Source organism: Dreissena polymorpha, chromosome 15 (assembly GCF_020536995.1).
Source record: "Dreissena polymorpha isolate Duluth1 chromosome 15, UMN_Dpol_1.0, whole genome shotgun sequence".
Lineage (NCBI taxonomy): Eukaryota > Metazoa > Mollusca > Bivalvia > Myida > Dreissenidae > Dreissena > Dreissena polymorpha.
The window spans coordinates 41,695,324-41,708,897 of NC_068369.1; the positions used below are offsets into that span (position 1 = coordinate 41,695,324).

The 13,574-nt window shown below is 36.9% G+C and overlaps 1 protein-coding gene across 2 annotated transcripts; it reads left to right on the forward strand.

Annotated features, from left to right (window-relative positions):
- The first annotated feature begins 5,564 nt into the window (after positions 1-5,564).
- On the forward strand, positions 5,565-9,967 carry LOC127859335 (uncharacterized). Of its 2 annotated transcripts, XM_052396679.1 has the most exons (6): positions 5,566-5,737; positions 6,388-7,014; positions 7,637-7,758; positions 8,168-8,272; positions 8,532-8,606; positions 8,713-9,967. In XM_052396679.1, exons 2-6 carry the CDS (start codon positions 6,393-6,395, stop codon positions 9,010-9,012), a joined length of 1,224 nt encoding a protein of 407 aa, XP_052252639.1. In that variant the 5' UTR covers positions 5,566-5,737; positions 6,388-6,392; the 3' UTR covers positions 9,013-9,967. The 2 variants fall into 2 exon arrangements, with proteins under 2 accessions (XP_052252640.1, XP_052252639.1); XM_052396680.1 differs by lacking the exon at positions 6,388-7,014 and having other exon boundaries at positions 5,565-5,737.
- Positions 9,968-13,574: the final 3,607 nt, after the last annotated feature.

Genomic DNA, 13,574 nt, shown 5'->3' on the forward strand with positions numbered 1-13,574 from the left:
ATGTAAATAAAAGATACTTTAAAAAAACATGTTCTAGTTATTATTACACATCACAATTCATTCTTCTTCATTCCGAGAAAACCATGGACTTAGTTGGCGAGTTCGACGTTATGCGCACAATTGTGGTATTATGTAGCCAAGACAAACCATAGAGCCCGGTATTACACCTCCATTATCGGTTCCATGGCTCAATGCCGGCGTTTTGACATGAAGCCGGCAAAGGGAGTCGTTGTCTGCAAAAAGGAATATTGAATATAAGAATATTGAAAACCTGGAGACATCCTAGAAGTGATGTGTGTTTTCAAATGATGGTGTGTTATTTTTAGCAAGTGACCAACTTCCTTTCATGGAGCGCATTGCACAAAATGACAACTTATTTAATCAAGTATCGACCAAACGGAGCGGGGACGTACTTTTCTACAGTTATCGATAAAAGGTTGATGCAAATTAACCATTACATGCTGTTAAATGTTTGCATGTACAAGTTATATCATAGACATAAATTTGTCAGGTTTTACTGTGCACAGTATTTTCATAACGTTAGATATTGATTAAACAGGGATACATGAAATGTGAGGTTGTTTTTAATTATCGATTACAAAATCAAGTATCTCAAATGTTTTCAACAGCATGCAGCGAGCTGGTTACATGATTGAAGCGTTATTAAAGTAGTTAGGGGTAAATGAAATGAAAGATTTTTAAATAAATTAGCGATTACGAAATCAAGTTTCTCAAATGTTTTCAACAGGATGCATACTGATTACATGATCAAAGCGTTATTGAAGTATGAATGAGGAATGCGTTCATGCGCGTTTATAGAGAATATGCATTTCCAGCCACAAAATTACTTTGTTTAATTACATTTTAAATAAAACATCCGATTTATGGATTAGTAATGATTACTCACCCTCGCAGCAGTGCACAGATACGGCCTTTCTCTGTAAACACACATATACACACATTAATGTTGGTATGCATTCGTTTTATGAAGCGCGACAATAATATTAACAGGTTACCGTAGAATAACCGAATATGTTTGTAAAAAAAGAAGCTAATGCTTTATTATTTTGGTCTGGTTTAAATTAAAGGAATTGTGTCTTGTTCTGTGCAAACTGGGCATAATGCATGTGCGTAAAGTGTCGTCCCAGATTAGCCTGTGCAGTCCGCACAGGCTTATCAGGGACGACACTTTCCGCTTTAATGGTATTTTTCGTTTAAAGGAAGTCCCTTTTACCAAAAATCTAGTTTAAGCGGAAAGTGTCGTCCCTGATTAACCTGTGCGAACTGCACAGGCTAGACTGGGATTACACTTTACGCACATGCATTATGCCCAGTTTTCTCAGAACAATGTTTATATGTTTACATACGCGAAGCATTTTAATGTTTTATGTAAACGTAATATGTTTACTGAATTGTCAGATACAACACATCTAATTAGTATACTCGTTTTAACCAATCCAAGCAGCGACATAAAAAAGCTTTAGAAAGACATGTGAATTTTGTTTGAAAATTCATACACGTCATATACATGTCACCGTTGAGTAAATGAACGACAACGACACATTTATCCTCCGCCAGTCAGGTCTGTTGTTGGCTGCTATGAGTAATTCATCAATGGGGTAGGACGTCCACCTTTTCACATTGTCCATCCGGCTTTTCTTCTGACGGTCTCGACGGCGACCTCCCTCCATCGTGCCCTGAAGCAAAGTCTTGCAGAGAGCATCGTGTAGCGACGTGTCCAAACCAAGCCTGCTTACGCCGAGTGATTTTGGCCGGGAGGGTTTGGTGTGGGCAAACATATGCTGTTGTCATGTTCCGGAAATACTGGTTGGTTTTGTGCTCTATGTAAGTTGCGGAGCAGTCGTTGTAGAAATGTGTGTTTAAATTCCCGTATCCTGCGTTCTGTGTGCGCGTGAAGCGTCCAGGACTCGCAGCCGTACAGTAGGATGGAGACTTCAAGGGACTTGTAGAGCCTGTACTTGGTGGGGAAGCTGATGGAGCCGCTTGTCCCCAACCTGCTCAACCTGGCAATTGCTGCGGTCAACATAGCAATACTTATTCGGATCTAGACGATACTGGTACCATCATAAGCCAAAGTTGCTCGCAGGTTCTTGAAGCTTGTAAATTCGTCCAGATTCTCGCCGTTCACGGTGATGTCTGAAGCGGTGTTGTTGGTGCTGCACGACATAATCTTCGATGTCTCCATGCTGATCTACATCTCATACGCTCCTGCATTTTAAAAGAGTCTGTTGGTGAGGTCTTGGGGTTTACCTAGTGTGCCACCCATGATGTCATTGTCATCAGCGAATCTTTTGAAAGTTGGAGATCAATCTGTCACCAATAGAGATGGAAGTGTAATGGTCTTTGGGGGATTTCATTATCTTCTCAAGAAGAGCTGGCAAGATGGAAGTCCAGAACATCACACTGACACCATCACCAACAAATCAACGAAGTCCTGCTGTCATCTGCTGAAGAAGGTCTAGGGAGAGAGAAAGACGAACAAGTCATGAGTGACGATCGAGATCATTGACGTCTGCGACAAAAGAAAAGAGCTGAGTCATGAGCAGTACACCGGCCAGTACTACAGAACAGAATAACAGAATGTAAACGTGAAGGTGAGCAAGTAGATTGAAGAGGCCAATGAGGAGTACCGGTAGATTGAAGAGCAAGATATTAGCACACAAAGATATGACAAAGGCAACAGTACGAAGGCCGACCGCACCATCAAAAACCGGACGAAGACCAGTCAGCCAAAGGCCAGATTTATAGCAGATACTAACGAAACCTGACCGAAAAAGCCGCAGTCTTTAACAGGTGAACGGAAAACTGCAGCAACCTATATAAAAATCCACTTAAACCAGACACCAGTCGCCTTCAGAACAATTGCAGACCAGAAGCCGACAACGTCTACCCACACTAAAGGCATTCGTGGAGGAGACAGTGCGCAGTCTGGAGGCAAGTAAGTCTCCGAGTAAGGAAAACGTCCATTTCAAGCTGATTTATCACAGAGGAGAGGCAACGAATGCTCCAGTGAAGGCATTATACCAGAGAATGTGTGCGGAGAAGAAGCCGCCAAAAGAGTGGACACAGTTTCTAGTCAATCCCATTCCGATAACGGGCAACATCAAGCTGTGCGAGAACAACAGCCCCATTAGCATTATCAGCCACCCAAGCAAAGTCCTCCAGAGCTGGATGGATCACAATGGAACACATCTTCAACTGCAGAGTCATCTTCGAGAAACACCTGCAATACCAAGGCGAGCTCTACCAGAACTTCATCGAACTTAAGAGAGCGTTTGGTCGCATGCGAAATGATGGCCAATTGCAGAATCTGAGAGGATTCTGGTCCAAGTCATCCAAAAACTGTACGGAAACGCCAGCAGCGCAGTTTTTATCAATGGTGATGTGGGTGACTTCTTCAGGACATTGTATGTATATATACCCGTTGGACTACTTTCCCAGAGAATTGTTTTTAACTTTTTATTAAATTGTTTAATTAATATTTCGTAAGCGTATGATGTTATATGTTGCTAACTTGCTATATATATGTATAACGCATAGATGGCCAAATCTTCCTGTTCCACGTTGCTTTCGGTTGCTGTATCGTTGCAAATGTTGTCGTTGGTGATGCCGTTGTCGACACGGTGGTTATTTGCTGGTTTTCCATTGATAATCTATGTGTCGACAAGGTGGTTATTTGTTGATTCTGCGTATCAGTAGCACTTGTTTTAACCACCGCATTGTTTGTTGACACTCTTGCCGCGGTGGGCATGACAGATAGACCCTCCCCGGCACCGACAGAAACGCTCAATTCATTAAGGGTATCGTTTTCCTGGTGAGTTGTGTTACCTTCCCGAACGGACAGAACCGTTGCCTCCCACAATCGGCATGACAACAGGATTCTCTGATGTTGTCGTTATTGATGCTTTTGACGGCACAGTGGTTATTTGTTGGTTCTGCGTATCAGAAGCACTTTTTTAGATCACCGACTTGTCTGTTGACACTGTCGACGCGGCGGGCGTGACAAACTGACCCTCGCCTGCAACGCTAGAAACGCTCAATACATGAAGGGTATCGTTTTCCTGGTGAGTTGTGTTACCTTCCCGAAAGGACGGAACCGGTGTCCTTCCTACAATCAGCATGGCTGATGCCCATGCCGCCTCGCTTGCTTCCAATGGTGATGGCGTATTATGCGAATTTGTTACGCCGTTGGTTGTGTTCCCTTGGATGACAGTTGTTTCTCTCGTTACGATATGCGTCTCTGATCGCAACACAGTCAATGATTGTGGAACCAAAATCAATTTTGTAGTATTATTGCTTGATATGTCTGCGTCAAATGTCACGTTCCCCCGTGTATTAGAGCTCAATATCATCGAATCGTCGTTCTTCAACTTGCTTTTGACGGAATCGTTGGCAATGACATCTAGACTGTTTTTGTAATTATCATTCGTCTTCAATTGATGAATGCCTTTATCAACAAGTTGCGCTGAATGAAGACTAATAATTCCCACCGAGAACAACATAACCTGAAAACACATTCCAGTCATTATTGCAAGAATATCGTACAGTCTCTCTCGTCTGTTTTCGTCTCGAATTGTAGACACTCTAATTCATAAAAAAAACATTTACTTATTATTAGTATTCAATGTGTCGTTTTCCGCCACGCATTTACAATTGCTCGAGAACGCATAGTGTTGTTGAACATGAATTGTGTTTCTGCTTGTTAATTACAAGCGTTGACAACATTTAGGACATTTTACAGCTTTTGTTAAAACTATTTGCATCTAATTGGATGAATATAGGTTAGATTATCATATACTAGTTGCAGTTCTGACGCGTGAAATAAACTTGCAGTAAAATATTAAATTATTCATATAAATGTCTCGTATGCAAATCGCGTATAGTAAACAGGTTTGGCGCGCCATTAAAATGAAATTTATATGCAAATGAAGGAAGAATAATAATAATAAAAAAAATTTGTTTGTTTTTGGTTCTGAAAATAACACACCCACACAAAATATACGTACATAATGTTTTTTACAAATAGTAAAGAACCCAAAGTTTGTGGCTGCTTTTTCAACGGCAAATGAAAGTTAAAACTGCGATGACTTAAACTGTGAAGGTTTTACATATTGGGTGTCACTTGTTTTGGGAACGACTGTATTGCCCAATAAGACACGTACTTTCGTATAAGGGTATTTCTATAAAAATTGCCAAACTTTTGTCACTCGAGCCATGCATGGTTTTCGATGGAAGTTTTGGAGCAATTTTGAAAATATTGTTCATTTATAATTGTTAAATTAATAGTTTTAAATAGTTTGTATGTAAAGATGATCTATTCAACATTTTAAATAATACATGTAACTCACCAGTCACGACAAATACAGGAAAAAACAGTTGTCACTTCTCCAAATACCTAATTATAGAAGCATATTTTTCAAATAATGAAGCAAATTTATATAAAGGTTATGCATTTAATCCGTATACAGGGCCTTTAAAAAACAATTTTTATTCATTCAGTACTAGTCTAAAAATTATAAATGGAAAAAAAAAGATTTTGTTTTGTGTCACTAGAATTGTCGTCATTACCGCAACTTAATTAATATTTTTTTCCAGTGGTATATATGGTTTATTGTAACCTTTGTTTTATGACGTATGCAAAAGCTTGTTTGGGCGCGAACGTTTTAACAACAGACGAGGCCGCGAATTCATGAGCTGAAATAATTAAAAGGCATAGGTAAGCTTGCATTGTATTGTCGTATGTTTTTTACGCATCATTACCGTATGCTGATAAATAACAAAATGATATGTAAAAGCACAAACATGTTTTGTATTTATGATGAGTTGATATTCGATCTTGATATCATGCAGTGTAACGAGTGAACAAATCTCTGTCAGTCAGACGCACATGAAAAAAATGCTAAAAATAAACATTACCGAAACGCTCATTACCGAAACGTTAAAATCGTTTCGATAATGATGCAATCGTTTCGGTAATGACGGCTGCATTATAATATTCTAATATTAGCAATTATAATAAAGTGGGTTACGTAAATAAAATAATTTAATGTCAATTCGTGAATAAAATAACGTACAACTATAAGCGTAAAGATGTGAAACATGTTTTTAAAGATATTCTATAGAAATAATTTTGACGAAAGAGTTAGATCTATTATTTATTTTTTTAAATAGTTTGTAATAAATTGTCATCATAAAGAGTACATGTAAATATTCACCCAGTTTAAAAAAGGCCCGTATATTATTTTTTTAATTGTAAAAAAAGTATATGTGTGCGACAATTGTAAAAAAAAGATAGATATGCACCGTTTCGGAAATGACGATTTTTTTGCTACATATGTTATTGTAGCAAACCCTATTCTCATTCAGGAAGTATGGCGTTGACAAGCGGCGAAAGATCGGCGCTATGGCGCAAAAGACAGAGAAATGATACAGAAAAACACGAAAAGTACAAGCAAAAAGAAAGAGAGCGATATTTGAAAAGGAAGGAAAGGGGCAATATAAAATTAGTTCACGACATGTCCGAAAGAGAAAAAAGATCAAAGCGACGTGCATGTAAATATGCATCTGAGATTCAGAGTGTACATTTCGGTTCGTCAAAACGCCAAATTTCTATTCACACCGGTGTCGCCTATTTCAAATCCAAGCATATATCTTTCGCAACCGTATCGGACGATTTGAAACACTCCCCTCCTGGAATATGGGCACATCTCGATCCTATCCTCTTGCACATCCGGCGGACCACTCCTGACATCGATAAAATCCATTTCGTCTCCGATGGGCCTACCACACAATACAGGTGTAAATCAAATTTCTACCTCTTTTCTACGAAAATTTTCGAGTATGGCTTTGTAAATGGCGGAAGTTGGAATTTTATGGAGGCAGGACACGGCAAGGGCGCCCCTGATGGTATTGGAGCCGTAGTCAAGCGTGAGGCGGATACACTCGTCAACACCCATGAGACGGACATAACGGGTGCTAGTGCTTTAATGAGAGGTAATTTAGCACAGACTTTATTAATGTGTTTGAAAATATTAACCCTTTGCATGCTGGGAAATTTGTCGTCTGCTAAAATGTCGGCTGCTTAATTTCTAAAATTAACATTTTCGATTTTTTTCAAAGAATATTATCAGAAATATCAGAATAGCAAACAGTTTGGATCCTGATGAGACGCCACGTTCTGTGGCGTCTCATCTGGATCAAAATTGTTTGCAAAGGCCTTCAAAATTCGCTTTCCGCACTGAAAGGGTTAACAACAGGTTACACTGATTTCACTACAGTTTTAAATTACATTTATTAAAGATCCAATTAAATATTTATGTTTTAAGTAATGGAATGTAAATGGAAAAACTCGCAGCACAACCAAAATACATAATACTGTAGATCATTGATTCCATACTCGACTATCGGTAGTTTTAAATACATAAATTCACGTTTAAACCTATATACTGGTGTGATTTAAGAATATTTTTTTACATTTTGCTACTTGAGACTTACGCCATTAATACCATTCATGTAATTTGAATGACAGACTGTCAATAGTCGGTACTTTCTGAGTTTATTATTATTAAGATATGGAAAAAAAATCTCATATAGTACTTACGATTTTTTTCACAAGGTCTGGAGAAACTAGGAAGCCGTTTGATGATCTTCGAAGTGAAAAACGATGACATCACGCAACAGGAAGCTGCTATTCCAACAAAGATTACCGGCGTTCCAGAGACGATGAAACTCCATCAGGTGGGTAATTTTAAATAGCATTTTGTAATGTATATTTAGAGACTGGTGAGAATAACTTTCGACAAAATTTAACGATCATATCTCTATAAACTTTAGCGCCGTGACCACTAGCAAATGCGGGGTGGGGGAATGTAGTGTGCGCATCCGGCCCGCGCCCCCGAAAAATGCAAGACCGTACGTTAAATATATTGAAGCCAGTACATTTACCTCGTGAAATGACTCTATATGGATCATTTAAAAACACAATCAATATATTGTACATTTCCAATTATAAAATGACTAAATTTATCTTACAAAGTATATAACAACCATTACGTTTTTGCACAATAATTTCTACTTGACTTTTACAATTGGACGACTACGCCCAAACCCCACCTCAAATCTAAGGCACAGTCTTGTTCTGTTTCAGGTTGTTGTCAAAGAAAGCGGGACAGTTCAGTCAAGAATCCTGAGTTGTTTCTGTTCACCGGATTGTTCATGTTACCAACCGGTTACAACCAATTTCAATGTCCAGGTTAAATATATTTGTTTAACATACTAGTACCTTAAATACATGAATTATTTTTTTTTAAAGATTTATATATTGAAAACATATGTCGTCAGTTTAAGTATCTGCATTGCGCCTTGCAAATAGTGCATACTGCTTATGTGATGCTCGATGTTTATTATAAAAACAGTATTGACTCATTTTGACAGCAGATAGTATTGCCTAAAGTATTGTTTCTAATTATTTTTTTTATGCAGACTGTTTTATTGTTATTTTTTAATTCCAGCCGTTTGCAAATCCCGTACCGTTGGATGACGACAGCATCGTAGGTCCACAAAACGGGGCTGATCTTCCTTGTCAGGTAATTGTTGTTTGATCAACATCGACAAAAGGGATACAACACTGACCATTTTTGAAATTATTATAGTTTCGTGAACTATTTATAATGACTATTTATTGAATTGCAGATTCTCAATGTACCAGTCAGTATTGACGAGAGTCTAGTTGACAGCTATTGTTTGGTCGAGTATGATAACAAACCATATCCAGGAAAGATTACCGAAGTAGACGACATCGGTGTGAAAGTTAGTGCAATGCATTGTGTCGGTATCAATCGATATTTCTGGCCTTTACATAAGGACGAATGCTGGTACGAAAAAGATCGTATCATTACCATGTTACCCTGTGAACCAGAGAAGTTGAGTGGCCGTCACCAGGCCCTACCTCTACCAATATGGGAGGCAGTGAAAGACAAATATGATCTTTAAACATTATCCTTTGATATGAAAATGTTTTTCGGGTTGTATTTTTGTGTTGCATGTACGTAAAAATCGGGATTAACAATCATTGAATTCATATTCTGTTACGACTATTGTGTCGAGTATTAATTGGTCATTATATCATAGTGTATAATGTGCCTATTACATACACATGTAATAGGCACAGTATGCACTTTAATTTAACGACCAATTAATACTTGACACAATAGTCGTAACAGAATATGAATTCAATGATAGTTAATCCCGATTTTTTGTGATGAATATGCTCGATTTAATAAAGTTCCAATTCCATATACATTTATAATTGCGCTTTGTGCTTTTACTATACTGTTTTATTCCGAAATTTTCTTTGTGTAACAAACATAAATATCATCCATGTTTCTATCATTACCGCAACAGTTCGTCATTTCCGTAACGCAAACTATTTGTGATGGATTTAATGAACAACGACGTTTATATAAGTCACTTCTTTATGCATTGTGCTAAAAACTATTTAAAACAAATACTATCTGTCTAAAACTGGAAGCATAACGTTCGTAAACTTGTCAAAACAGAAAAGTGTCGATATTTTTCGTTGCGGAAATGATGATTAAAGAAAGATAACTCTGAAAACTATATTTGATATGAAAATATTCTATATTTTCGCAACGGCATGTTAAGGTTGACCATACAAATCAACACAACTTTCAAATTTGCGGCAGACGCTTTGGAGTTTTTGATAGGAGTAAACTGAAGGTTAGTTGCGGAAATGACGTTGAGATGACACTTGACTTATTCAAAACGCTCTATTATGAAGAAAGGCACTTCTGATGCACGGACATATAAAAATATCGATTAAACAGAGACTATTAAATAAGACAAATTAATATTGCAACACTGAAATAACATTCTTTAATAATCGTTTGCTAGATCTTGAATGGCAAATTTTATAGAAATACCCATAAACATGTCGCTATTAAACTATTAAACGCATTACTTTCCCACTTTTGCCTTATGAAACCATGTTTCGATATAAAAATTCAAACAACACAAATAATATGCAAGACATAAGACATTTACATGGTGTAGCATAATCTATTTATTGGTTTTTATTCTGATATCAATGATTTACCGCATCAATACTGAACATGATTTTATTGTTTAATTGTTCAGTCCGAGGTGGATGAATGTTCAAAAAGTAAGCTAAATCAAATAATCTTTATTGGTGTTATGTTCTCTTGTTGTGTAAACTTTAATATGGATTCTTCAAAATTCTTTTGGTAATGAACATTGAAATGTATTTCCCCCATGGTATCAACATATATACATATATACATGCTACTCGATTAGAACATATATGTATAGACATGCTACTCGATTAGTGGTACAACGGTGCATGTTGGAACCCAACCATTTTTATCTCTGCAACGGTTCTACAATAGTGGGCTTAAATCGAATTATAATGTAATTTTTCGAAATATATCGTGATGCAAATATTGAATTACGTCCAGCAAACATCACTGTTAAATATGAGTATTTTATTCGTTTATCCAAAGTTACACAAATTGAGTTACTCAAGCACAAAAAGTCGTTATCATATATTGTAGGCGAACTTAAATATTGAGTGAATCTGCCCGTTAGATTTTGTAATTGATGCAATCAACAAGAGTGAACTATATAAAATGACTGCATCTGGATCCTCACATAGCCTATAAACTGTGATGGACAACGAATTTAAATTAATTTCACTTCGTTTCGGATGGACTGTGTAACCAATGGACACGCGCGCATACTCATAAACATGTCGCTATTCAACTTTGAAATGTATTGATTTCCCTATTTTGATTTTTGTATAAAGCACTCTTTTCTGTTTTAATTACATTCAAACGGCATAAATATTCTCCATTACATTCAAACGGCATACCTGGATTTATGTTTTCATATAGCAGTCATGTACCTCAAAATGCACGTTTGTCATTAATAATGATTTTTGTATTACAATATTGTGACCGAAGTAGAGTAGACGAATTTCGACCAATGGGCCAAAGCCAGGCTTTAATTTGAGTAATGTAATCTCGTTTTGCGTTATATTTAGAAAGTTTTCTTTGATATTGCATTGTCATTGAAAATTGCAAATGTATGCTCACTATATCCACATGCTATCATGTAAACTGTGTCGACATGCAGGGTTGGTGGTACCATTTGCTCATGTTGAAAACACCTCGCTTTGCATCACTGCAACATTTTAAATTTCACAGTTTCATCAATACATCGAATCATTCTGTCCTTGTTCGAAGGATATCGTAATTCGCCTAGCAAACATCAATAACAATCAGTGTTAAATATGCATGTTTCATTGCTGTATGAACAGAAATTGAACAATCGAATTACAATCTTGTTTAGCGTTAAAATGGAGTAAAATCTGCCCAGTGTATTTTGTAATTAATGATATAAACCTGAGTGAATAATATATTTTTAAAGACTCCCTTTGGATGCTGACATAGCTTAAAATTATTGCGAGTGGGTACTTAAATGTGTTTAGCCAAAATGTTCGTAATCGTCAGTTCAAGTCCGCGGAGTGTCGCTGTTCTTTAAGTAATAAATGGTTACTGACATGATATAGTCAGTGAATATTACTTCAACAATAAAGGTCATTATGGGCCCGACAGTCAATTGACATGACGCCTTATCTATGATCGCTCCGCCCACTAGAATTGATCCACCAATCAGCGATCGATTAATCGGGCGCACTCGTTAGCAACGACCTGTCCGCCATTTTCTAGACAAGCTACATGTTTAGGTTCACTTTTATTCCAACGAGTTTCTTTTGTTTTCCTCTTTAAAAAAACGATTAAAAATGGTTAAACGTTGTCAATGGGGATTATGCAACTCGGACAATCGATATCCTGAAAGATTAGTTGGTGACATTGAATTTATATCGTTTCCAAAGCCGAAAAGATATCTTGAGAAGTGTAAGAGATGTATAAATGCATGCGATTGTCACCACGAACAACTGAACGTCAACACTGTCAAAGACAATTATAATATATTTTTATCGGATATACTAGCAGGTTTAAATAGTTTATGTTATCGATCTGATTATCACATAATATTTCACGTTTTTTAAAAATAGTTTTATCAATTACTAGGTCATTAATATACAGAAGCGAGGTTCATCTGCATTACTAAAAGAGAAATAAAACCCAGCATGAAGCCTAATTCGTGCTGTGTTTTATTACTCTGTTAGTAATGCACTTAATTGACATCAAACATGTTATTTGAAGGTGACATGTGATATATTATCTTATTAACGGTATCTACACATTTGCAGTCGTGTGGTGTCACCAATAAACGCTTTTAATCCACACTAGGAGCTCGAATGCCTAGATCTCATTTTTTAAACGAGTTTCGTTTATTTTGTTCGGATTAAAAAACGGAAATGAAATATGGCAAAAACGGTGTAAAAAGGGTTAATGCAACTCTGACATTTGGTAGAGAGATCTATCCAGAAAGATAAGTCAGATGAATTAAATTTATACCATTTCCAACGCGGAAATGCGGTCTTGACAAGAGCGAGTGGAAGCTTCAAGAATTACCGAGATCCCCATTATAGAACATTAATTTATTTCACAAACTTGAAATGTCATATAAGCAATAACTAAGCATTATTAAGTATGTATTATGTCACGTGTGCATGTAAAATAATTGAGAATTTTGGTACCCAATTCGTGTAACTTTACGAAATCCCCGTTAAAAATCGCGTTCTGTGTGTTTCAGAAACAAGTGAAAACCATTTTGTTATTATTTTAATAAAGACGTATCGATAAATGCTATTGTAAAAGAGTAATTATTACTGATATTAGTTAACCAATAAATGCGGTAACTTCGGGGAAGTCGGTACCTGCGCGAGCGTCTGATATTGGTAGCCTTATTACTAGTAATTTATAATAGCCTGACCGTATTCCATTTCGTACAACGCTAATTTATATCAGACAATGTCCAAACTTACTGTGTTGTTTTTGCGCTTTAAATTATAGTGATTGATGAATGTCCCGTAAGCAATGTTTAATATGATTAATATCACTTTTATACGCAATAACATGTGGGATTGAGGTACCCACCCGGCGTCAGAAAGCGCGTAAAACTTCACCGAATTCCCAGTTATAAAGCGCTATTTCGTGTCAAATACACGGATAGGGGGGAATGTTTCGGTAATAATTTTGTTTATAACACGGGTAAATACCGGTGAAGTGTTAATTTATTGCAAATACCACCATTACACGTAATAACGGGTTCGATTTCGGTAAGCGCGCAAGCGTTTGAGAGCGTGTTTAATGTACCGATTTACCCGTTATAAATAGCTGATTTTCTCTTTAATCGTATATTGTTTGCATTTGCAGAATAAAATATTGGCATCAACCCATTTACTAGTGTAATATGGTGTTAAACAAGTCCATAAAATCATCCGGAATATCGCGTAAATCTATATGCAGAATATAGGCAAAGAAGCCATTTTGGTGTTAGCTTGTCTAGGTTTTCTTCCCGCTGAGCCACGTGATTAAGTGGGCGGA

Bases quoted from the DNA above. Each gene is read 5' to 3' on its own strand.
- LOC127859335 (XM_052396679.1), top strand. From the start codon at position 6,393: ATGGCGTTGACAAGCGGCGAAAGATCGGCGCTATGGCGCAAAAGACAG. The intron at 7,015-7,636 runs GTAATTTAGCAC...TTTTTTCACAAG, and splicing joins TGCTAGTGCTTTAATGAGAG to GTCTGGAGAAACTAGGAAGC. The intron at 7,759-8,167 runs GTGGGTAATTTT...GTTCTGTTTCAG, and splicing joins AGACGATGAAACTCCATCAG to GTTGTTGTCAAAGAAAGCGG.